The sequence below is a fragment of the Pristiophorus japonicus genome, chromosome 11 (genome assembly GCF_044704955.1).
Source record: "Pristiophorus japonicus isolate sPriJap1 chromosome 11, sPriJap1.hap1, whole genome shotgun sequence".
Lineage (NCBI taxonomy): Eukaryota > Metazoa > Chordata > Chondrichthyes > Pristiophoridae > Pristiophorus > Pristiophorus japonicus.
The window spans coordinates 59,536,376-59,562,723 of NC_091987.1; the positions used below are offsets into that span (position 1 = coordinate 59,536,376).

The window sequence follows — 26,348 nt, forward strand, 5'->3', positions numbered from 1 at the left end:
ATCCCTGGTGATGGTAAGAAGTGCCCGCACAGATGCAGCAACCTGACCGTTTAGTTCACACCTCGGCTCTGTCCACGCGTGTGGTGCAGCCTACGTGTAGTCCACTCCCACACGATGTGGATGGAACAGATTTGCAGGAGCACAATGAGTAATGGCGTGTCAGCAGGTAGAGGGAGCGCTTAGCCAGTCACGGCTAATGGTCGCCTGGGCAGCGGGCGCTGCAAAGCCTCCCGTACACTCGAGCTCCACCGCACAGACAACCCGTGTCTACAAGCCAGCGGCCCGGCTTTGCCGGGAGCAGCGAGGACAATGTCCAACAGCAAACTAGCCCAGTCCTAATATCTATGGCTGGAAGGCAACTTGCAGGTTTACATAGCAAAATCGTCGATAGACAACGGGATTTTTCAGTGTAAGGTGCGCGATAAATAATTGAGGAGACCGAGCGTAGGGCTCGAACACTGAAATGATGAAAAGTCCAGATGTAGCGAAATCTTCAAAAAAAAGAACGGCTACAACAAACCAATACCTTTGAACAAATCTAATAGAAGCAGGGAATGTAGCCGTGTTGAACACTGGGATGTCGCTCCTATTGTTCTCCGCTGCACATCGCTCAGGTCGATAATAAAGGAACTTTTACCTTGCATTTTACGCTGCACTTTCCAACCCGGCTCGCGTATTTAAAAACCGATTTCTTGAAGCATTCTATTCATAAAAGCCGCCCATTGAAAGAGATCTGCATTGCAGAGAGCTCAAAGTGCACCATTTAATAAACTACAGACTGAGTTAATGAAACCCAGTGCTGTCCGCAAAAATACCCAGTGAATAGGACTGCACAAGGCTAGAAACCACATTCATACATCCATTTATCACCAGATTCCAACAATCCCCTCTCTGCCCCGAGACAATCGGAGTCGTATTTTTATAAAAGCCACATAGAATCCTACATTCCATACTTGAAGCACCAGCACTGTTCAGTCTGTAATTTATTGGTGCATTTTATCACTTTTCCTCCTGACTAAGTGGGAGTGAGTGCACATTTACCAAAATGTGTGAAAACTATAAATAAGTTGCTAATAATAGCAACAGATGATACTTTAGGTATGACATTACGTCGCCCGCCCCCCAAAAAGTAAAATCACTTAAGGGATATGAGTAATTAAAGCTTGCTGTAGTTTTTCTGCAAAGGTCAGTATCAGAGCAAAGTCTTCAAAGATCCAGTGGAAAGGCTTTGGAAAACAAATGTCAGCACCTTCACCTTTCGGACCACTGTACTAAATACAGTTTTCAGAGAAGCAATCTGTCACGATTCCGGAAAAAATATGGCAGCTAATAATGCCAGTAAAATTCATGAAATATTAATGTAAAAAAACAAATATCGTTTCTAAAATAAGGCTGTGGTAGGTTATAAAGAGTCTGATCGATCAATTGACAGATTAAATTAATCAATTGACGGGTTTTTTGCAAGTCGTACCAATACTTTTTTTTAAAGCAGTAACGTTTTATATGAGTCGAAATAGGTCAAAGAGTAATGCTGAACAGCACTGCTGCTGAAGACGAATGTCTCCTGAATAAATGCATTATACAACACTGACAACTTCCTGATACCCGGACATAAAGGGGGGAAACAGCTAGCCCGGCGCATGTCAGTTTACAATACTAGCACCGAGGCAAATTCTTTCATTGCTTCCAGCTAAGACATTCAATAAATTTACTGTAGCGAGGGGGATGGGTGATGTGTCTTTTTTCAACCCCTTAATTTGGATTTAAAGATCAAACCAGCAGCTGGTTAATTATGCATACTTCAGTCTGGCCATTAAGTTAAACGTAGTTTGTTTCCCAGTATAAAAAAATACACAAGTTTCACTTCAGACGCCTTAATTCTGAAACTATTAAACTTCAGCAGTATTCTCGTGAACAGCAAGTACGATTGTTTCTCAAACTGAACTCCGCTTTACGTACATCAATGAAAAGTGACACCGTATATAAAGAAACCTACAGCTCATCTTTACTATATTTTCCTCTCTCAGCACCTAATGGTTTGGGTTGCTGCACCAGAGGAAAATATTCTCAACCACTGATACACCTACCCGCGACGTCATAACCAGACAATTTACAACGGATGTTATCTATCCACCTTACTATCTGCTCACAGATCTCGATTTTATATCCTGTCACAAATGGTAACTACTAGAAGGTATGCAAGACCCAAAGTGACTGCAGATTAAAAACGCAGCGACCCATTTTTTGTGGACTATAGTATCAGCAGCATTTTTCTGGGTCACCTTTGGGCCTCTGTTTGAAACAAATTGGATTTTGTAAGGATCTCAGAGTTTCATCATATTTGAATGCTACTGTAGTTGTCTGTTCAAAACTGACCAATGACTGATTATTTATTGACTTTTTGTGTTCCTTATTTTGTGTAGAACACTTTTTAATATCCTTATGAGGGAAATGGCTTTCACTTTAGGAACCCCAAAAGGACTAATGGACATTAAATCATATATGAGAAATGCACACACCAACACACACAGTAGCGGACCTCACACCACTTTAAGGTCAACCGTTTCTGTAGTTTAGGGCTTGACCAAAACTGAATATAGGAGTAATTAGAATCATACAACACAGAAGGTCATTTGGCCCATCGTGCAACACAGAAGGAGGCCATTTGGCCCATAATGCCTCTATGAAAGATCTATCCAATTAGTCCCACTTTCCGGCTCTTTTCCCCCATAGCCATGCAAATTTAACCACTCAACTTTTAAAATTAATCGATCACAATAGTGTTGCGCTTTTTAGTACGACACAAGTGGCAACATGGCATTGGAGGACGTCATTGTGGCTGTGCTGTTGGCCAAATTTAGACTTTGACCTTCACCCCATCCTCCGACCGTAGCTCAACCAATGTGTATGTGTGTTCCAGAACCAATCTAAGATTGTCTTCATTTGAATTTACATGCAGCACAATGGATATCATCAAAAGTCAGTCAGTTATACTAACTCCATATTGCCAACTCTCGCAATTCCATTGTGAGATGCAATTTCAGAGCGAAATAAATCTTCACTTGCTATCTTGCGATGGAACAGCTAAATGTCATGATTTTTGTTTGAAAAAAATATGCCGAATACACAATTTGCCATTCAGTGGGAAAACACCTCTTCGGCCTGTTAGAAATGGCAGCGGCCTCTAAGCGAGCGAGTGACTGGGGGATGGCAGGGGGTCATTTGTTAGTGGCAGCAAAACTGAATGGTGGCGGTGGAAGCAAGTGCCATTTATAAATTAGCACAAACAGCCCGGACCCAAACCAGAACCTGGGGTACCCAGGCCTATTGAGGGGGTTTGGGATCCAGGATGGGGTGTCTTGGGCAGTTTCATTCTAATGGGGCAGCTGCACCAGGGGCTCCAATGAAACCCAACCTCGGGCCACAAAACTCAGTATATTGACCAGGGAAAGCAGAGAGCCACCCGCAGCACAAACACCAACAGCACCGCTGCAGCTTTAAAGCAAAACATGGGGGAGAATGAGCTCCACTGCTGCTCCCCAGTCTAAAGCAGATGAATGTGTCGGAGAGCCAGGTTCAGCTTCACTTCCCTCTCTCGCTCCCTTCTCCTGCTGTCGGGCTCTGCCTCTCCCCAGTTCTCACTCTCCGTAATCAGTACCAGGTTGCGCAGTCCGTGTTGTGGAGGATACGCGATTCACAGGGTGTGAGACATCCAGGTCTAATTGTATCAGCTGGATGGATAAACAGCCCTGTCATTGTCAAAAATTACATATATTGTTCCTCAGAAGCACTTTCAGACACTTTGCTGCTAAAGGTGTAATTTTTTTCAATTTATCCTGCACGGTACAAAGACTATCTGACTATTTCATTATATCAACAACAACTTGCATTTATATAATGCCTTTAACATAGTAAAACATATCTCAAGATGCTTCACAGGAGCGTTATCAAACAAAATTTGACATTGCACCACATAAGGAGATATTAGGGCCTATGACCAAAAGCTCAGTCAAAGAAGTAGGTTTTAAGGAGAAGAGAGAGCTAGAGAGGCAGAGATGTTTAGGGAAGGAATTCTACAGCTTAGCTGAAAGCATGGCCGCCAATGGTGGAGCGATTAAAATCAAGGTTGCACAAGCAGCCCGAATAGGAGCAGCGTAGATATCTTGGGAGGTTGTAGGGCTGGATGAGGTGATGTTCCAGAAAGAGTAATGATCAAAAGCAGATGGAGGCTGGCCTGCGAGTGATACGATAGCGGGGCCACCGATGCACCTACTCCTATTTATTTTATTCTTATGTCAGTATTCGGTTAGTGATGAGCGAATGTGCTTCCTGTCTGGGAGGCAAATGTCAGCGAGAGGTCAAGGACAGACAGGGAAAAAATAGCAACTCGATTTCTTACCAAATCTCATGATTTTTTAAGAGTTTGTCACATGATTTATAAAACATTGGGGTTAGCATTACTACCAACTCCACAAAAACATTTACATGCTTGGGAAGAATGTACAAATGATTGCTTCCTCAGCTTCCAGTTTTTTCTCATCTCATCTGAAGGAAATGACTTATGCTGGGAGATGGCAATTACCAACAAGCTATGCATCACTACAGTCTTCACCCATGTCCAAACATCTGTACTTTCCAACACAGCACTGATCAGCAGCAGGAACGCCAAGTGGTTTTTCTGCTTCTTAGTCCAGGGGATACAGAGACAAACTTCTGGCAGTTTTATATTGGTCAACAGTGGAATTTAAAAATTCATTCATGTGGTGTGGACACCGCTGGCAAGACCAACATTTATTGCCCATCCCTAGGTGGTGATGAGCCTTCTTGAACACTGCAGTCCATGCTTATAGTGGTTTGATATAACTGAGTGGCTTGCTTCAGAGTGGTTAAGAATCAATCATGTTAGTGTGAAGTCTCTGATAGAATCATACAGCACAGGAGGTGGCCATTTGGCCTATCGTGCCAGTGCTAGCTCTTTGAAAGAGCTATCCAATTAGTGCCACACCCCTGCTCTTTCCCCACAGCCCTGCAAATGTTTCCTTTTTAAGTATATATCTACTTCCCTCTTGAGCGTTACTATTAAATCTGCTTCCACCACCCTTTCAGGTCATGCATTCCAGATAATTACAACTCGCTGTGTAATTTAATTTTGTATTCGATGATTGCTTTTACTTTTACGGATACCAGCTTTTTATTTACAGTTTTTTAATTTTTTTATAAACTAAATTTAAAATCTTAAACGGTCATGATCAGATTATTGTTAGTCCAGGTCTCTGGATTACTAGTCCAGTAACATAATCACGCTGTTGCAGGCAATACTTCCCTTCCACTCCTGGACAGAATCAATGTTTTGGAATGAAGACACATTGTATAGCCTCCTCATCTAGCTCATTCTTTTCCAATATCTCATAATATAATAACATAAGAAATAGGAACAGGAGTAGGCCATGCGGCCCCTCAAGCCTGCTCCGCCATTCAATAAGATCATGGCTGATCTGATCATGGACTCAGCTCCACTTCCGCGCCCACTCCCCATAACCCCTATCCCCCTATCTTTTAAGAAACTGTCTATTTCTGACTTAAATGTATCAAATGTCCCAGCTTCCACAGCTCTGAGGCAGCGAATTCCACAGATTTACAACCTTCTGAGAGAAGAAATTCCTCCTCGTCCTTGTTTTAAATGGGCGGCCCCTTATTCTAAGATCATGACCTCTAGTTCTGGTCTCCTCCATCAGCGGAAACATCCTCTCTGCATCCACCTTGTCAAGCCCCCTCATAATCTTATACGTTTCGATAAGATCACCTCTCAATCTTCTGAATTCCAATGAGTAGAGGCCAACCTACTCAACCTTTCCTCATAAGTCAACCCCCTCAAGCCCGGAATTAACCTAGTGAACCTTCTCTGAACTGCCTCCAAAGCAAGTATATCCTTTCGTAAATATGGAAGCCAAAACTGCACGTAGTATTCCAAGTGTGGCCTACCTTATATAGCTGTAGTAAGACATCCCTGCTTTTATACTCTATCCCCTTTGCAATAAAGGCCAAGATACCATTGGCATTCTTCTTCAACCTATGTCTTCCCTTCCTTCCAAATTCTTGGCAGAACCTATTTCCTGATTTAGCCATCTCTTTTACTCTCTTCAACCTCATTATGGTTCTTGGCTCTTCAGCTTGGTTTCTCAATTTAAAAAAATACTTATCATAGTGTGTAGTGGAGTCAGTCAGGCAGTCTTAGTTATTAGTATTCAAGTCCATATTGTTATGCATTGCTAATAATTTCTTTACTTTTCTTGCAATGAAAGTATTGTCTCTGCAAAGATGTTGCAGTACATCACATATTCAGTGTTGTATGAGCTACAAGCAGTGCTTTTCTCAAATTCCAGGGTACCACTGTGAGTTAACAGTACAACTGGCCTGACCTCTGAAAATTATCTTAGGTGGATTCACTACCAAGAGCCGGTACTAAAGTCATGTTGTAGTCTTATAATGATCACTGGTGCAACTTATCTGCAGTATTTTGGCTTGCTGATAAGACCAGAGTCTCTGTTGACACTGGAGATTTTGTACCTTGCTGATAAGTGCCAGTCTCTAGCTACTCATGTACTGCCATTCTATTTACTTCTGAATGAAAAGGAGATGAGTCAACAGAATGGCAATAGGTTTCCAGTGAAAATCTATGCATACTGCTGTTTACCATTTCAGCAGGTACATGTGATCAGAATAACTGGTCTCCACTTCAGCAAATCCACATCTACTGATTCAATAATGGAGTCCTGTACTGCATCAGCCCATGGTACAGCAGGGGTAGAAGTTATATTGGATCTAAATCAGCACTCATCTAAAACCAAACTCCTGTAAACTCTTGTTTACAGTGGGATCGATGCGGAATGCATAAATTGACTTAATGTCTGATTTGACCTCTGAAACAGTGGCAGTACTCAGCACCTCGATCAGTGCCAGTCTAAAATATACAAATGTTTCATTTTTAAATGGTTTTGTACATATACATTTATACTATTATCGTTTAATTTTGTACTTGAGTAAATGGAGTACATTATTTTTTGTGAATTCTCTTTAACTTTCTCCTGTCCTCTTCTGAAGACACGACTTCCCCACTAGGACATAATGCCACAAATAGTTATTGCCTTCTGTAATCTTATGTAAGTGGCTATTATTCGTCGATGAGGTTAGATTGTGAATGTTGGCAGGTTATCCAAGTGTGGCGGTCATCACAGCCAAGGTTGATCGAGACCTCACCCATCATCCACATAGACACACTTCTAGGTGAGGTCGTTCGATAGTGACTAGAACAGGAACCCTAGCCAAATCTCCTTACCCTAACCTAAGAATGCTGTGGCTGATTACAACATCCCCCACCCCCACCCCCAGTAAAACAGCAGCGAACTCAACTCAAACAAGGGATTGAAAATAGTCTAATCTATATGGCTCAGAGCTGGTGATTGTATTTATAAGCCATCCAATGAGCCCAAATGGAGAATTTAAATATCATCAGAATGACTGTAGTAAATGGAGGGGGCTGAATAAACAGGCTCTTGTCCTGACTGTGAAATTACATCCTGCATTCCTGAACAAGCTGGTAGTGGCTGCATTAGTCTATGGAATGGTCAGGAAGGTATTCTGGGATGTTTTCCGCACTGCTGAAATACAATCTCAACAGATACCATTTTTGAATATGGCTTATCCTCATTTTATCTTCCAACGAAGCATGCAGGCGCATAATGAGATAAAAAACATGGGGTAGCAGATCACTCTAACTAGGGGTAGGGGAAGAAAAAATGTCACAACCAGTTCACGTCACAAAATAAATCTCATCACATGTGTTTGAGAAACAAGGGGAAGCTGCAGTGGCAATTTTAATGGATAGTGAAATAAAACAAGGGAAATCAAATAGAGAAATTGTTGCATAAACATTTGCATATTCTAGGGATCATGTAGCCCATAAATTTAACTGTTGAATGTAGCATTTATTACAAGAACAACAACATGTACTCATTCATCATTGCATTAACGTCCTCCCTTACAATGAACTCAGTGTATGTTGAGTGGCCTGGATATAGTGTAATTTACTAATTGCACACCAATATTCACTGTTTGACAAATTTATTAGAGTTCTTTGAGGATGTAACGAGAAGGGTGGACAAAGGGGAACCAGTAGATGTAGTGTATCTGGATTTCCAAAATGCATTCGATAAGGTGCCACATAAAAAGGTTACTACACAAGAGAAGAGCTCATGGTGTTGGGGGTAATATAATAGCATGGATAGAGGATTGGATAACTAACAGAAAACAGAGAGTTGGGATAAATGGGTCATATTCAGGTTGGAAAACTAACTAGTGGGGTGCCACAGGGATCAGTGCTCAGGCCTCAGCTACTTACAATCTATATTAATTGACTTGGATGAAGGGACCAAGTGTATTGTAGCCAAATTTGCTGACAGTACAAAGATAGGTGGGAAAGCAAGTTGAGAGGAGGACACAAAGAGTGTGCAAAGGGATATAGATAGGTTAAGTGAGTGGGGAAAAATTTGGCAGATGGGAGTATAATGAGGGAAAATGTGAGGTTATCCACTTTGGTAGGAAGAATAAAAAAGCAAGATATTATTTAAATGGAGAGAGACTGCAGAATTCTGTGGTACAGAGGGATCTGGGTGTCCTCGTACATGAAACACAAAAAGTTAGCATACAGGTAACAGCAAGCAATTAGGAAGGCAAATAGAATGTTGGTATTTATTGCAAGGGGGATGGAGTATAAAAGTAAGGAAGTCTTTCTACAACTAGAGTACCGCGTACAGTTTTGGTCTCCTTATTTACGGATGGATATACTTACATTGGAGGGAGTTCAGAGACCGTTCACTAGGTTGATTCCTGGGATGAAGGGGTTGTCTCATGAGGAAAGGTTGAGCCTGTACTAATTGGAGTTTAAAAGAATGAGAGGTGATCTTATTGAAACATACAAGATTCTGAGGGGGCTTGACAGGGTAGATGCTGAGATGATGTTTCATCCTAGTGGAGGAATCTAGAACTAGGGGGCATAGTTTCAGAATAGTTTCCATTTAAGATGGAGATGAGGAGGAATTTCTTCTCTCAGAGGGTCGTGAATCTTTGGAATTCTCTACTCCAGAGAGCTGTGGAAGCTGGGACATTGAATACATTTAAGACAGAAATAGACAGTTTCTTAAAAGATAGAGGAATAAGGGGTTATGGGGAGCAGGCGGGGAAGTGGAGCTGAGTCCATGATCAGATCAGCCATGATCTTATTGAATGAAGATGCCGTATGGCCTACTCCTGTTCCTATTTCTTATGATCTTATATCTACTCTGATGATATTGCAAGAAGATACCAAAAATTCAGCCCAATTTACAACATACTTTTCTTTCACTGTATTTACTGTATGACCAACTACAGAAAAATAAGTGGTCAGATTTTTAGTATTTCCAAATTTGTATCTGAAATGTCTTTACTTGCATTATTTCATTGACAGGTGTTCCCACTGTCAATCTACTTGCAGCATGCTCCATAGTGGATTTAAAATCATCTTGTATAATTCCTCAGCAACTTGCACATACCGGTCATATCCATCAGAGAAAGATTATAATCACTGGACTTGGATCCATTTCACATTCAATAATTACAATCTTTCCTGCTTGTTCATCATTTTTTTTAAAATTAAATTGTTGTTAAAAATAACTAGATAGGCAGCACTATATATTAGGAAACAATGTATTGGCCATGAAATGGTAGAACGAGAGTCTGTGGCTACAGTTCCTAACAGGCAAGCACCAATGCCAATAAAGGGGATGTGACAGTGGAGGCCAGGAATTTTTCCATAAGAAATACAAAGAATAATTTTAAATATCTGGTGTAAAAGTTCAAAAAAACAGAACAATTGGTTTAAATTATATTTTCAATCTTAAACGTGTATTTATAATAAATTAAATCTTAAGCAATCTTATGTGTTTCCCTCAATGTCATGTGGATAGATGCACCACATGATGTTGCACTGGGCCATATGGACCAAAAAAGTCCCAAATTCAACCCCCAGTCTCTGCTGAGTTAGCTGATCTAGCTAATATCTATCAGGTGGCAGTGTGAGCATCAAAACTGGCATTATTCTTCACAGGTTAGAGAGGTAACAAGTCCAGCTTGGCTTCTGATTGCTATTCAATGACGCCCAGTGAAAAGTGCCTGTGTACAGATAGGATTAAGCTCCGGTATAATGGGTTGTACTGTCACCTCCCAAATCCATGCCCATTTTTCCTATGACTCCATGCATGAGGCCCTCCAAATCGAGTTTCCGCTCCGGCTGAAATGGCCCTTGTGACTGACAGTGGTAAATTATCCCTGCATGCAGACTTTGACAGTTGACCACAACATTCTCCTCCGACGCCTCTCCTCTATAGTCCCAGCTGGGTGGAACTGCCCTTACCTGGTTCCATTCTCATCTATCCAGTTGTATCCAAAGAATTACCTACAATGCTTCTCTGCCCGCTCCGTTACCTCTGGAGTCCCCCAAGGATCTATTTTTGACACCCCCATCTACATGATGCCCTGTGGCAACATCAGCCAAAAACACATCAGTTTCCACATATACGCTGATGACACCCAGCTCTACCTCGCAACTACCCACCTTGACTAGGCCACTATCTCTGATCTGTCACACTGCTTGTCCAATATCCAGTACTGGATGATGAGAAGAAATTGCCTCCAACTAAATATTAGGAAAACCGAAACCAGTGTCCTCAGTCCCTGCCACAAACTCTGTTCCCTGGCCAGATTCCATCCCTCACCCTGGCCGCTGTCTGAGGCTGGACCAGATGGTTTGCAACCTTGGCGTCCTATTTGACCGAGATAAGCTTCCAATCCCATATCGACTCCATCACCATGATCGCCTATTCCCACCTCGTACATCGCCCGCCTCCGCAACTGCCTAAGCTCACCTACTGAAACCTTCATCGATTCCTTTGTTACCTCTAGACTTGAATATTCCAATGCTCTTCTGACCAGCCTCCCATTTTTGACCCTCCATAAATTTGAGCTCATCCAAAACTCTGTTGCCCGCATCCTAACTCACACCAAATCCCATTATCCATCATCTCTGCGTTCGCTGATCTAAATGGGCTCCTGTCTGGCAATGCACAATCTTAAAATTTTGATCATTGTGTTCAAATGTCTCCCCATCTCTGTAACCTCCTCCCATCCTCCAAGATATCTGTGCTCCTCCAATTCTAGCCTCTTGCACATCCCAATTTTAATTGCATCACTACTGGCAGCCGTGCCTTCATCTGCCAAGGCTCGACGCTCTTATAGTTGCCTCCCTAAACCTTTCCGTCTCTCTTAGCACTCTCTCGCCTCCTTAAAACCTACTTTTTTGACCAAGTTTTGTCCTAATATCTCTATGGCTCGGCATCAAATTTTGTTTGATAATGCTCCAGTGAAGTGCCCTGGGGCGTTTTACCATGTTAAAGGCACTATGTAAATGCAAATTGTTGCTGTTGAATAGGTTGCTAACAACGTTTCCCTGATCGGGGTCGGGGCCATAAAATGAGCGGCGAGCATTGGCCATGGGCAGCGAGGAGGCCTCGGGGAGCAGCATGGAGGTATACTACTACAAGGTACAGCACGAGCTGGTGCAAGAGGGCAACGGCAGTGAAGAGTGGAGTCAGCAAGATCCAGATCGGTGATTGGAGCATGGACAGATGCAGCAGGAGCAGTGAGGTCGGGGCGAAGGAGCTGTGAGAGACTGTGGAGGGATGTGATTGGGGCCCAGGGGAGGCATGAATTCAGGGCCAGGGGCCCAGGGGTAGCACAGGCCAGCCCACACTGCGATATGTGTGCGCACTAGGTCCGTGCAGCAGAGCTGGTCTCCAGTTGTCTTGGGTAATCCTTGCCACTGGACCAAGACCTAGCTCTGTCAATCCCATGTGGTGGCTGGTGAGCAACGGCCAACACACGTTAAAAAAAATCCCGCACAGGCATCTTCCACCCTTGAGGATGTAGTTTGGGTTTATTCGAAACACCTGTGAACGCATCCTTTTTTTTTGGCGTGAAGCAAGTCATCCTCGTTTCGAGGGACTGCCTATGATGACGATGAACACCACTTCCCTGAATCACACTTAAAAATTGGCATTTAGGTGAAGCACTGAAGGACCATTCACACCTATGCCCATTGAATTACTACCTTCAGAAGGGAGATAATCAGAAGGAAAATTGAAGTAAAATCCTCAAGTTACAAATGGAGGTTTCCTTTACTGATGAAAAACATCTTATACAAGTTAAGCAGTGTACTATCCATCATTAGTATTTGGTAATAATTTCCTCGGACCTTTAACTCTTCACAGATGTGAAATTAAGAGTTGAAAATCAATACCCAATATTGGACAGAAGTGTGTAATGTTTCCGGGTTCATTTAATGTCACGTTTATATTGTAGAGCCATTCCACTAGAAACTGTGTTCTGCAATGTGCCATGGTTGCTGATTCTCTCTACATTGCTGCGCAGAATTCAGAGCAGGGCGGTAGTACTGAAGCAACTAAATGGGCAGAAACTTGCTCAAAGTTACATTTGCGATTTAAAATTTCTAGTCCCGGGTGGCGCGTTCCCGAAGTTCTCATAGTAACTAATCTTTGTAGAAATGATAAATTGCGAGACACAGTCATGGCGAAAGAACGCCCCTACCTACTGCCATTGCTGAAAGACTTCTCCTGAACTAATGCCGTTCTGACGGTCAATATGGGGTCAATGACTCGAGCCTTTTGCCTAAAAGAGTTGGTTTCGATCAGCATAGGAACTGCATTTTTGCTGGATTCGATTTTAAAAAGCTTCGATTTGATGTGGTTTTTTTGTATTTAGAACTTAACGTGGGTTTGTAAACTTCGAGAGGGGGCGGTTGCATGCACATTCTATTCTTTGCACTTCGGCACGTTTGCGAAACCAATCGTCAAAAAACAGAGTAACAGAAGTGCAATGCTGAAGTTGCGAAATGAACAGCAGAAGCGTCGCCAGTGAGATTAGCCAAATCCGGGGTTTATGTTGATTCTCAACGAAGTGTGGTTTCCAACACTCAGCCACATTGCCCGGCATACAATGTCTTCAATCTTCGGCTTTCAGTCCACTAATGAATGAAGGATTTCGCACAAGAAGCCCGTGCTACGCTCCAGCAGCTTTCTAATCCACATATTTATGCGAATCTACAAAGCTATCGCACAGTTCTACACCCAACCCCGCAGATTTCATCTTTCGCTTTTGATTCTGACGGCTGAGGTATTGTTTTTATACCAAAAGAAAAGACACACAATCCCGTAGACACGGTGGTGCTTGCTATTAAAAATGAATTGAAAAGGCCCTGGTGATGCCGGAGTCGTTTTGTGTCGGCCGCCAGCAGCTCTGATGCAGATTAATTATCCGTTTCGGCTTAGTTTACCACTCCCCTGCCCCGGGTGACCCCAGAGCAGAGCGACGTCTCAGACGGAAACTGATGAATAGAGATCAGTTACAGCGCTCTGCATCTCACCTCCTGCTCACAGGGATCCACCAAGGGCAGAGGCGCAATACCTTCTGTGCAACCAACGCAACAGAGCCACAGGATTGCCTGGAGATGTGCTTCAAAACTGCTTAATATGGGAGACGCCCATCCCACTCGACCAGTCCTCTTTACTACTTTCATCTTAAGCACAGAGTAAACCGTACACAATATGCTACACCTGTACAGCAACACACTCGTCACTTCGTGTGTAAGAATAAACACGTTGGCCTGTATACACGCACACACACAAATACATTCTCTGGAAAACATTTTAAAATATATATCCATGTGATTGAACAATACAAGTACGTGGAAGTGGAAATACCAGGATGCCAAACATAGCTCCCTTGGCCAAATTAACCAAAGGATTGTAATGGGTACGGTGCCAAATATTAATGGTTAATTAAGTTATCTGTACCCTGTTATTGCACCAATGTCATAATTCTGCTCCTTGTTTTATTAGGTAATGAACCATTATTGGGTCCTTACAACAAGAACTTGCATTTACATAGTGCCTTTAAATTAGTAAAACATCCCAAGGCACTTCGCTGCAGGATTAGCAAACAAAATTTGACACCGAGCCAAATCAGATTTTTGAACAGGCTTGATCAAAAAGGTAAGTTTTAAAGAGCATCTTAAAAAGGAGGAGAGCTAGAGATGCAGAAAGGCTTGGATGGGAATTCCAGAGCTCAGGGCCTAGTCAGCTGAAGACACGGCCACCAATGATGGAGTGATGAAAATCAGGGATGCACAAAGATCTCGGGAGGGTTGTGGGACTGGAGGAGGGACAAGGCCATGGAGTGATTTGAAATCAAGGATGAGGATTTTAAAATCGAGGCGTCGCCAGACTGGGAGCCAATGTAGCAGTGAGCGCAGGGGTGAACGAGACTTGGAGTGAGTTAGCATATGGGCAGCAGAGTTTTGGATCAGCTCAAGTTTACGGAGGATGCAAGGTGGGAGGCTGGCTAGGAGAGCATTGGAATAGTCGAGTCTCGAGATAATAAAGGCATGGATGAGGGTTTCAGCAGCAGACAAGCTGAGGCGGGGCAGAGACGGCGATGTTATGGAGGTGGAAGTAGGCGGTCTTAGTGATGAGAGGATATGGGGCCGAAGCACAGTTCAGGATTAAATAGGACGACAAGGTTGTGAATGGTCTGGTTCAGCTCGAGACAGGGATGGAGTCGGTGGCGAATAGAGTTTGTGGCGGGGACCAAAGACAATGGCTTCGAACTTCCCAATATTTAATTGGAGGAAATTTCAGATTAAGTGCCTGTAGTTCAGGCCTTCAAATTCCTGGCTGTGATCAAATTTCCTCTTTCAGAAAACATTAATGTTTAACATTATTCACAAGAACACTTCTACTTTAGTAAAAGTGACTTTTGTCTACATATGAGTTGAAGCTATGTACTCAACCTGGTATCTGTAATGCGATCTATTAAATTCCCTGAACATGTATCTTCTGTACATGTGGGGAAAGGGAAACTCAAAAATGCTTTATGTTTAAGAATATCGTGTACGTCATGTCACCTTATTCTTCCTACGAAGCTTCACAGCCGTGCTTAGCCAGCCTCGATGGAGTGCTTGCGAGTCCTCCATCTCCAGAATCAGCTCACTGTGGAAAACGCTACAGCCAGGCAAGTCCACAATCCAGATCTTGTTAAGTTTCGCTGGAGGAATATAAACCTCCGTTTATGATTCCTGTACATTTGATACATTGGTTGGGTAATCGTCAACCGAAGTATGTCCCCGGCACACAGCCAGCGTCTGAGGCTCTGCCAACATCGTTCACCAGTCAGAATCGCGAAACCGGTCTTTCCTTGACACCGTACTGTTCAGTTCAAATAATGCAAGAGGTTTTTAAAAATCCAACTTGAGCGAGTGCATAGGATCTCACAATGCCTCGGCCAACCTTGATACGGTAGTTTGCAGACATGGAAAAACGAAACGGCGTGTAAAGAAAGTGATTCCAGCTAAAGAAACCTTGGACATTCCGGCTGCTTCTCAAAAATGCCCGAATAAAGCAGCTCACGCAATGGTGCTGCCACGAAAAGCCGCGAGCTCCCCGTTCCCCACCCACTTAACAAAGATTAGCAACCGTCAGGCTAATCTCTGAAGTTCTAGCGCCGCTTGTCTTTTGCAACAAGAGCCTCCACCAGGATTATCTGCCAACAGAAGAGTCTCGGGCCTGACTGCTACTTCCTGCCTTCACAATGTGGCCTCGGGAAATAAATTAGCTTCAATAAAGCGAAACAAAATAGAGTCACGTGAGCGCAGCTACCCATTCACCAGCAGCTTCGCCCACAACTTGAGCTCAAGTTTCTGACCCTCGGTCTCAATCTTTTGGAAGCCGATTTTTAAATCGTATCCCAAATAGACTGCACTACACTAATATTTTATTTTAAACGGTATATTTTACTGCAGTTTATTTGATGCGTCCAATCATCTCAAAGCTGGCAACCTTGGAGCACTGCAGGCATGTCGAGCATTTCCATCCGGTCTTAACTCTTACTATCTTACATAATATGCAAGTTATCTTTTCTTTCCGGCTTCCCAGATTAGTGCCGCGCCAGAGCGGGGATGTGGTAGGAAAGTCTATTTTGTATATTCATTCTCGGGATGCGGCCGTCCCTGGCAAAGACAACATATGTTGCCCAGCCCAAGTTGCCCTGAGAAGGTCGTGGTGGTCCTGATTCTTAAACCGTTGGTAGTGGTTTGATACAACTGAGTGGCTAGCCAGGCCACTTCAGAGAGCAGGTAAGAGTCAACCAGATGTATGTGGGACTGGAGTCACATACCAGGTAATTTCCTTCCCGAAAGGATATTGGTGAATTAGTTTTTTTTTTAAATGACAATCCGACAGCTTCATGGTCACTTTAACTGATACCAGCTTTTTATTTCCAGATTTTAAAATTTCCAACTTGCCATGGTGGGATTTGAACTCACATTCTCTGAATTATTAGTTCAGGCCTCTGGATTACGCGTCCAGTAGTCCTCAGGGTACATAGGACCTGTGCTTTTCACAAACTGAATGATATGAGCTTTGTATATCATCCTGCATTTTGCATCTAAAGGGGAGAAATCTGTTCAGATTATGAAACATGTTGGCTGCCCCATTAAGGTATTCTTGCCGTTTGGCAGTTCCCTTCCCTATTAGTCTCCCTGTGTAGTAAGGGATTACTCTATATTCCCACTTCAGTTATGACAAAATGGAACCCTGACTTTCTTTTCAGGTGCTTGCAGACCTGTTGTATATTTCCACCATTTTGTTTCGATTTCATATTACCAGCAATGGGCAGATTTTTTTTCTTATTATCTTGTCTGGTCTTTACAACAAGATAAAATGAAATAATTACCATTCTTTTTATTATGCCTTCAGTTCCTGCAGGCATTGATTCATGTTGTGATAATATTCCAAAGATGCCAGCTACCCTCTGATGTCTCAACCAAGTAGGCATTCTTAGTGTGTGAACCTAAACAGTGAGTGTTGGCAGGATTGTGGGAAAAGGGAGGTCATATCACCGGTGAGCCTGCACTTGTCTTTATGGAACAATCACATGACAGGACTTTTTAATTGGAATCACTGCATAATGATTAGAAGTCGTGGCTGAATTTTCCTCTCCTTCCTAGTCCTTGTATAACTGTATATAACTGAAGTGGAGGAAGTGCATCCGGGAGGGCGCTGAGCACCTCGAATCTCATTGCCAAGAGCATGCAGGAATCAAGCGCAGGCAGCGAAAAGAGCGTGCGGCAAACCAGTCCCACCCACCCTTTTCCTCAACGACTATCTGTCCCATCTGTGACAGGGACTGTGGATCTCGTATTGGACTGTTCAGCCATCGAAGGACTCATTTTTAGCGTAGAAGCAAGTCTTCCTTGATTCCGAGGGACTGCCTATGATGATGATCATCACTGAAAGAAAGATTGTAATTTTAGCTGTTTGTTATCCCCATTTGTGGTAAGCATTCCATGTCCTAACAGTCATCTGTATAAAAATTCTCCTAACCTCACACTCCATTCTTTTGGTGATATTAAATTTAGCCCCTCTAGTTACCAATTTACTGACCACTGAAGATTGTTTTTCCTAATTTACTTTATCAAGACCCCTAATAATTTTGAACACTTCCATCAGATATCTTATCCTTCTCAACTCGTAAAATTTCCAGTTTCTCTCTTCTCTCATATCAAAAGCCTCATTGCTGGCATCAATTTAGTGAATCTCTTCTGCCTCTTCTCTACTACCTTGATCCATCCTGTATGGGTGTAGTATTAGCCATTACCTTTTGTACTTCATTACTCTATAAAATCTAGGATCTCATATGCATTTTGAACAGTTTTTCAGCCTTTCCTTCCACTTTTAAAGATTTGTATATCTGAAGTTTTCTGCTCCTCTATTCTTTTTAAGTTTTACCATCTTTTCTTCCTCCCAGAATGTATCACTTCATAATCTATTATACGATGTCAGCCTTCACTCAATGGTAACACTCTCACCTCTTAGCCAGAAGTCCATAGATAGAAGCCTTATTCCAGATCCTTGAGCATAAGTCCAACTAGGGATGGGCAATAAATGGCAGCCTTCTAAGTGGCAACCACCTCCCAAGAATGATTTAAAAAGAAATCTAGGCTGACACTCTTGTGCAGCACTGAGGGAATGCTGCTCTATCAGAGGTATCTTTTTTCAGAGGAGACTTCAAAGACAGACATAAAAAATCATGTGGCATTATTCAAACAAGAGCAGGGAAGCACTCCCAGTGTCTTAGCCAGCCAGGATCTATCCCTCAACCAGCATCACTAAACACATTGGCCTAGAAATTCAGGAGCACCCATTTGTGTGTGCTTGGGTAATTACCTTGCACTAAACTTGCAAGGTCTGAGGCGCACCTGATATTGGGTCTCCAACCTCAACCTCAGAGCCACTGTGGTGGGAGAGGGGATGGGCGAGAGTCTGGGGCAATCGAATGGGTCCTTTAGTATGGAGTGAGGAGAAGTACTCCTGCACCTCCCGGCTCCACATTCAGGTAAATTACTTACCTACTTGGTCCATAGGGCTGGTGTTCCTACATGATGGTGTTGGCTGCCTCAGGGCAAACCAACGCTGCAGTGGGATCTCAAACAGACATTAGGCCCATTATTTCCACCATGCAGTGGGCCAACACTTGATTCAGGTATGGGTAAAGGACGCCTCCTTTGTTTTATGGGTAAAGTACGCCTCCTTTGTTTTTACACATTATGCTGGGCGCAGCACTTCCATCTGGATGTGCACCGCCCATCATTTTGGGGCTTTCGTAGGTTGGGTAGCACCTGAAAATGGATGTTACATGGCCCAATTTCCAGGTCATTATCTGGTCATTTATTTAATTACTTTGTGTGAACTAGATTGGCTGTCATGTTTCCCTACCTAACAAATGACTATCATTTAAAAAGTATTTCAGTGGCCATGAAGCACTTTGTGGTGTCCCGAGGATGCGAAAGTCGTGTCTACGCAATATCTTTTTTTCTTTTGTTTATTGTATATTAAAATGGTGCATGGTTTGTAGATTCCAATGGCACAGCAACAGTGGTGCTGTGAACATAACGTTATGAGACAAACAATGGGACAGCACCTAACATTGTGATAGCCTCAAGTGAACCCAAAGTAATTCCCAAGAACTCGTGTCTTAAAATAATCGGTGATTATGACCTCGCAGGTACCGTTAGAGCAGAGAGAACAGTCAGTCAGCACTTGTACTCACAAATTGATTCCTGTTAATGAAAGAAAATTGGTACTAGAAATGCATGTCAAGTAACATCCAAATATTCCCGAATGGCATTCGCGCACCGCACAAATAATATAAAAAATTTTTTAAAGTGAGTGTAAGGAAGATGCAAACACAAACAGAGGAGCAACAAAATTCCAGCGCAGCAAGGAATGAAGACCACACAAGGAAAACACATCTGCTGGAAGCCACCTGTTCCATAGCAGGAGAGCAATGGGCGAGTGCCTGATAAAGCATATCCACACCTCCAAAGAGCAGAAGAAAATTTGTCAACCTCGACCCCTGAAGAATAATTAAAACTAACTCCACAATTGCTGATCAGGAAAGAATCTGTACACAGCCACTGATGAATTCCCTAAACTGAGTACAAATCACAACCTCCCCCACTGATCACAACCCCATGCCACTGCTAAGCACAAAACCCCAATCCCCTCCCGTTGAGCATGAAGCGCAATCTCCTCCTCGCCGGCAACTGGAAAGACCACACACCCTCATTCACTGAAAGGACAAACAGCCAAATTAAGTGAAAGACGAGAACTGGAAGATTCGAGTGACAGTAGCCGCCGAGTACCTGTGGGCTGGAAGCAATGAACCGACAGTATTGATAAAATAATACATGTGTTGGGGTCTTAAAGTGGCAGGGAACAAGACAAGTCACTTACATAAAAGGCCCATCCCCAATGAATAGAACCCGCCTCCCAGAGCTGAACATAGAATTGGAACACCTCTCCCAGAGTGAGCACGAATAACAAACCCCGACCATCACGTAGCACAATTCTCAACCCCAGCCCCGTGAATAGGATACAAAATCTTCTCCCAACCCACCCATCCGACCTGCGAGAATGAATTCGAACCCGGAACTCCCTGCCGAGCACCAATCATATCTTGGCCTTTATTGCAAAGCGATGGAGTATAAAAGCAGGGAAGTCTTGCTACAGTTATAACTCATTGAATGGTGGTGCAGGCTAGAATGTGGAAGCTGGGACATTGAATAAATTTAAAGACAGAAATAGACAGTTTCTTAACCGATAAGAGGATAAGGGGTTATGCGGAGTGGGCAGGGAAGTGGAGCTGAGTCCATGGTCAGATCAGCCATGATCTTATTGAATGGCGGAGCTGGCTCGAGGGGCCGTATGGCCTACTCCTGTTCCTATTTCTTATGTTCTTATGTAACCCTCTCCTCCTCTCCCCTCTCTTCCTTCCTCCTTAACTCTCTCCTTTTACCTCTTGCATCTCTCCCTCCAAAATGTTCGCCCCTTCTCACTCCCCTTCCATTTTTCTCCTTGCTGGTCTAATTAAATTATCCCTCACCCTCTAACCATGCTGCTCTTGGTCTTGACTATTCATGTGCAATGCTATGGAAGATAAATTAGTCTGTTTATTTGTTTTTGAGAGCAACGATTGTCCCAATGAAGGCCCGTGGGGGACACCACTGTTCAAATCCCACCAGTCCATCAAACGTCCTTTAACCAACCTCCTATCCATTTCACAGTTGCTTGTTGAAAGGTATTTAGTGATGCACATTTGATAAATGAGGTACTAAAAAATTCTCGTGAATCCTACTCCTCCTAGATTGATCACAGATTAATATTGCAAAACCCAAGTTTTATTTTTGAACTCGTAAAAATATTATGGACAAGCTCCCTCCTTCCATGATCAAATAATGGCAAACAAAAGCAATTTTTCGAAACCCAAAGCTCTTGACCAAATTTCCGTGAATATTTAGCGTGGTAAATGTGGAGGAAAACCCCGGATACTGCATCTTACATAGAAACATAGAAAATAGGTGCAGGAGTAGGCCATTCGGCCCTTCGAGCCTGCACCACCATTCAATAAGATCGTGGCTGATATTCACCTCAGTACCCCTTTCCTGTTTTCTCTCCATACCCCTTGATCCCTTTAGCCGTAAGGGCCAAATCTAACTCCCTCGTGAATATATCCAACGAACTGGCATCTCTCTGCTGTAGGGAATTCCACAGGTTAACAACTCTCCTCATCTCAGTCCTAAATGGCTTACCCCTTATCCTTAGACTGTGTCCCCTGGTTCTGGACTTCCCCAACATCAGGAACATTCTTCCTGCATCTAACCTGTCCAGTCCCGTCAGAATTTTATATGTTTCTATGAGATCCCCTCTCATCCTTCTAAACTCCAGTGAATACAGGCCCAGTCAATCCAATGTCTCCTCATATGTCAGTCCAGCCATCCCGGGAATCAGTTTGGTGAACCTTCGCTGCATTCCCTCAATAGCAAGAACATCCTTCCTCAGATTAGGAGACCAAAACTGAACATAATATTCTAGGTGAGGCCTCACCAAGGCCTTGTACAACTGCAGTAAGACCTCCCTGCTCCTATATTCAAATCCCCTAGCTATGAAGGCCAACATACCAGTTGCCTTCTTCATCGCCTGCTGTACCTGCATGCCAACTTTCAATGACTAATGTACCATGACACTGAGGTCTCGTTACACCTCCCCTTTTCCTAATCTGCCGCCATTCAGATAATATTCTGCCTTCGTGATTTTGCCCCCAAAGTCGATAACCTCACATTTATCCACATTATACTGCATCTGCCATGCATTTGCCCACTCACCTAACCTGTAAAAGTCACCCTGCAGCCTCTTAGCGTCCGCCTCACAGCTCACACCACCACCTAGTTTAGTGTCATCTGCAAACTTGGAGATTTAACACTCAATTCCTTCATCTAAAACATTAATGTATATTGTAAATAGCTGGGGTCCCAGCACTGAGCCCTGCGGTACCCCACTAGTCACCGTTTATCCTGACTCTCTGCTTCCTGTCTGCCAACCAGTTCTCTATCCACGTCAGTACATTACACCCAATACCATGTGCTTTAATTTTGCACACCAATCTCTTGTGTTGCACCTTATCAAAAGCCTTTTGAAAGGCCAAATACACCACATCCACTGGTTTTCCCTTGTCCACTCTACTAGTTACATCCCCAAAAAATTCCAGAAGATTTGTCAAGTATGACTTCCATTTCATAATTCCATGTTGACTTGGACCTATCCTGTCACTGCTTTCCAAATGCGCTGTTATTTCATCTTTAATAATTGATTCCAACATTTTCCCCACTACTGATGTCATGCTAACCAGTCTATAATTACCCACTTTCTCTCTCCCTCACTTTTTAAAAAGCGGTGTTACATTAGCTACCCTCCAGTCCATAGGAACTGCTCCAGAATCGATAGACTGCTGGAAAATGATCACTAATTCATCCACTATTTCTAGGACCACTTCCTTAAGTACTCTGGATTGCAGACTATCAGGCCCCGGGGATTATCGGCCTTCAATCCCATCAATTTCCCTAACACAATTTCCCGCCTAATAAAGATATCCTTCAGTTCCTCCTTCTCACTAGACCCTCGGTCCCCTAATACTTCCGGAAGGTTATTTGTGTCTTCCTTCGTGAAGACAGAACCAAAGTATTTGTTCAACTGATCTGCCATTTCTTTGTTTTCTATTATAAATTCACCTGAATCTGACTGCGAGACATACGTTTGTCTTCACTAATCTTTTTCTCTTCACATATCTATGAAAGCTTTTATGTTCCCTGCAAGCTTCCTCTCATACTCTATTTCCCCCTCCTAATTAAACCCTTTGTCCTCCTCTGCTGATTTCTAAATTTCTCCCAGTCCTCAGATTTTCTGCTTTTTCTGGCCAATTTGTATGCCTCTTCCTTGGATTTAACACTATCCTTAATTTCCCTTGTTGACCACGATTGAGCCACCTTCCCTGTTTTATTTTTACTCCAGACAGGGATGTACAATTGTTGAAGTTCATTCATGCGATCTTTAAATGTTAAGACCGCAAGGTTGAAGTATTCTTGTATTATTCATATCCAACTCCTCAGTAACAATGCAAGCAGTCGCAAGACCCACACAGGCTATTATAACCACTCACACGTTGGTTCCATTGGCTTCCTCAGCCACCCCCATTGCAAAACACATACTTTGATGTAGCAGATATGAAGAGAATTTCCAACACCTGCTGCAATTAAAAAGGGGTGGTTCAAAGATATCGGTCTGTGTAAGGAAAAACGACACAAAGAAATCCATCCAAAGCAACTTGTCCTTCTTGTGTCAAGTTCCTTGCAGTACTGTGGATTCTGGAGCATGTAAAACGTTAATATAATTTCTGTGACTATTTGTCAGTTATGTCAAATGACATCCTTTGTGACTGTGACAGAGGCAAAATATACCTCATCATCATTCTTGACTTACCTGCAGCCTTTGACACGATTGACCACTCTATCCTTCTCCAAGGCCTCTCCACCATCACCCAACTGGGTGGGACTGCACCCACCTGGTTCCATTCTTATTTATCTAATCATAGCCAGAGAATCACCCTGTAATGGCTTCTCTTCCCACCCCTGCATCTGCTGTCCCCCAAGGATCTATCCTTGCCCCCCCCCCCTTCCTATTTCTCATCTACATGTTGCTCCTTGGCGACATCATCCTAAAACATATTTAAAAATTGGCAGACTGCTTGTCTGACATCCAGTTCAGAATGAGCAGAAATTTTCTCCAAGTAGATATTGGGATGTCTGAAGCCATTGTTTTGGGCCCCGCCATAAACTCCGTTCCCCAGCCACTAACTCCATCCCTCACCCCAACTTCTGTCTGCGGCTAAACTAGACCGTTCATAACCTTGGTGTCATATTTGACCCTGAAATGAGCTTTCGACCACATATCTGCAGCATAACTAAAACTGCCTATTTCCACCTCCATAACATTGCCCGTCTCCGCCCTTGCCTCAGCTCATCTGCTACTAAGCTCTCATCCATGCCTTTGTTATCTCGAGACTGGATTATTCCAAAGCACTCCTGGCTGGCCTCCCACATTCTATCCTACATAAACTAGAGGTGAACCAAAACTCGGCTGCCCATGTCCTAACTCGCACCAAGTCCCGCCCACCCATTACCCCTGTGCTCACTGACCTGCATTGGCTCGATTTCAAAATTCTCATCCTTGTTGTCAAATCCCTCCATGGCCTCGCCCCTCCCTATCTCTGTAAACTCGTCCAGCCCCACAACCCTCCGCCCCAATGTCTGCACTCCTCTAATTCTGTCCTCTTGGGCATCCCTGATTATAACTGCTCAACCATTGGTGCCTTCTGTTGCCTCAGCCCCAAGCTCTGGAATTCCCTACCTAAACTTCTCCTCCTCTTTCCTCCTTAAAACCTACCTTTTTGACCAAGCGTTTGGTCACCAGCCCCGATTACTCCTTATTTGGTTCAGTGGCATTCTCTCAGCACTGCACTGGAGTGTCAGTGTAGAATTCTGCACTCAAGTCCTGGAGTGGGACATAAACCCACAACCTTGTGACACAGAGGCGAGGGTGCTACCCACTGAGTGACTGCCTTAACGACTTAAATCTAAGGCCTATGAAATATGAATTGAAATATCAAAACCGAACAAGGAAAACCATCGATACACTCCCAGCTTTCCTTACTGTGGAACCAACAAAAGAAAAAGTTAGTGAAGGCATTTGTTTCTCGTGTTTGTAGAGCTGGGAGGCTGCATCGTGTGCATTGTTGGAACGGGATCCAGCAACTGTCTGGCGAAAGCATGGAGAATGTATTGATTAGAATGAAAGAAAATGACAACCAGTCTACCGTTCCTGCTCTGTGTGTCCCGATCTCCCGAAAATGTAACCCTCCCTGCTCGCACCGAGCCCAATATCAGCGAGATGCTGTAAAACGTTAATCGGCAACTGCCAGCCTATCGGTGACAATAGGCGATCAACATTAAATCACCGCCGCAAGGCATTCTCACGCTTACAAAATAGGCTCAATTTTACACCACGTCATAATTAACCATTGCGATAAATAAATCAGTGCCTGAGAAAAATATTTACAGCAAACGACCAGGCTTAGATTGCATAATGAACAATTCTCTTGCATGTACGGCGAACCAAACGCGGTTTAATTACTTCAGAAGTGACTGATTCCCATCGGATAAATCGGCCAACTACTGGAAATATCTACGCGTTAGTACCAGACGCAGTGCACGTCTAACAGTAGACAGACAGACCAAACACAAAGTAAATCACTTTAATCTTGAGCAAATGATGACCAGAATCGTCGTACTTTTAATAGATTTTAACACGGACCCACAAAGTCTAGGAAATTAAAAGAGCGTGCCTTAAAAAAAACATGGTTGCGTATTGAGTACATCAATCATCCATCCAACATCAATCGAGAGAACGAGGACACGCTCACAATGTCGCTGTTGTACACACGTAGGCGGTGGCCATGTAAATGGTATCTACACAGTGCTCAGGCTGAAGAAGCGGATGGGGGAGAATTACAAATGCACAAAACATTCTGAAACCGAGACCACAAAACACCTGGCAGAGCGATCAGGCGAAGAGCGGCTGAATGAGACGCCTCAGTGTGGTATCGCGGCTTCATCTCTCATTACACGCCTGTGTCAGCAGAACGGCCGTGAACTCATTTCCTCCTCATTGGTGCGCCGCCAGGGGAGAGGAAGACAACACATTCAACAACGGCTTTTACTGAACTATCCTCAGCTTTTCTCTGCATGACCGTCAGTGGATGAAATAAAACACACACACACGCCCGCGCGGTTATTTGGGCGATCCGGTCCTCTTGGAAACAAAACAGCACATGCTGCATTGTGATGTTGTGCATCAAGAACGACGTCCACAGGGCATATTAAAAAGTTTGAGTTGCACTTTAATTATTTTCAGACTAATAGTGGTAAATGGACTGCAGCTTAAAGTTATACCTGTGCGATCCTGGCCGTCGTCTTATAAACACAGGAATCATAAATGTGAATGTGTAATGGTCAAAATAGATAATTTATGTCGCGTCCTGTAACCACTGCCCCCCACACCCACACACACAGTGACAAATCTCGTGCAATCGCACGTTTCACACACACACAGAACAGGTATGCATATACTGTGCTTTTGCAAACTAGTGCCCAATGTATACCGTTTGATATGCATATATGTACCGGGAGACTGCCAGAAGTTAAATCCCCAAAGTCGATCAAAATACTATTTTAC

The 26,348-nt window shown here is 43.4% G+C and overlaps 1 protein-coding gene across 9 annotated transcripts in view; it reads right to left on the reverse strand.

Annotated features, from left to right (window-relative positions):
* Positions 1-26,348, reverse strand: part of bcor (BCL6 corepressor) — a 344,096-nt gene that overhangs the window by 154,686 nt on the left and 163,062 nt on the right. The window contains exon 1 of one of the 9 annotated variants that reach the window (XM_070893431.1): positions 15,071-15,251. The exons of the other annotated variants lie outside the window; for them this stretch is intronic. Within the exon in view, the coding sequence (XP_070749532.1) occupies positions 15,071-15,139 (69 nt within the window). The 5' untranslated portion in view covers positions 15,140-15,251. Of the gene's footprint in view, positions 1-15,070; positions 15,252-26,348 lie in introns of those variants that run through there. 9 annotated transcript variants of the gene reach the window in all.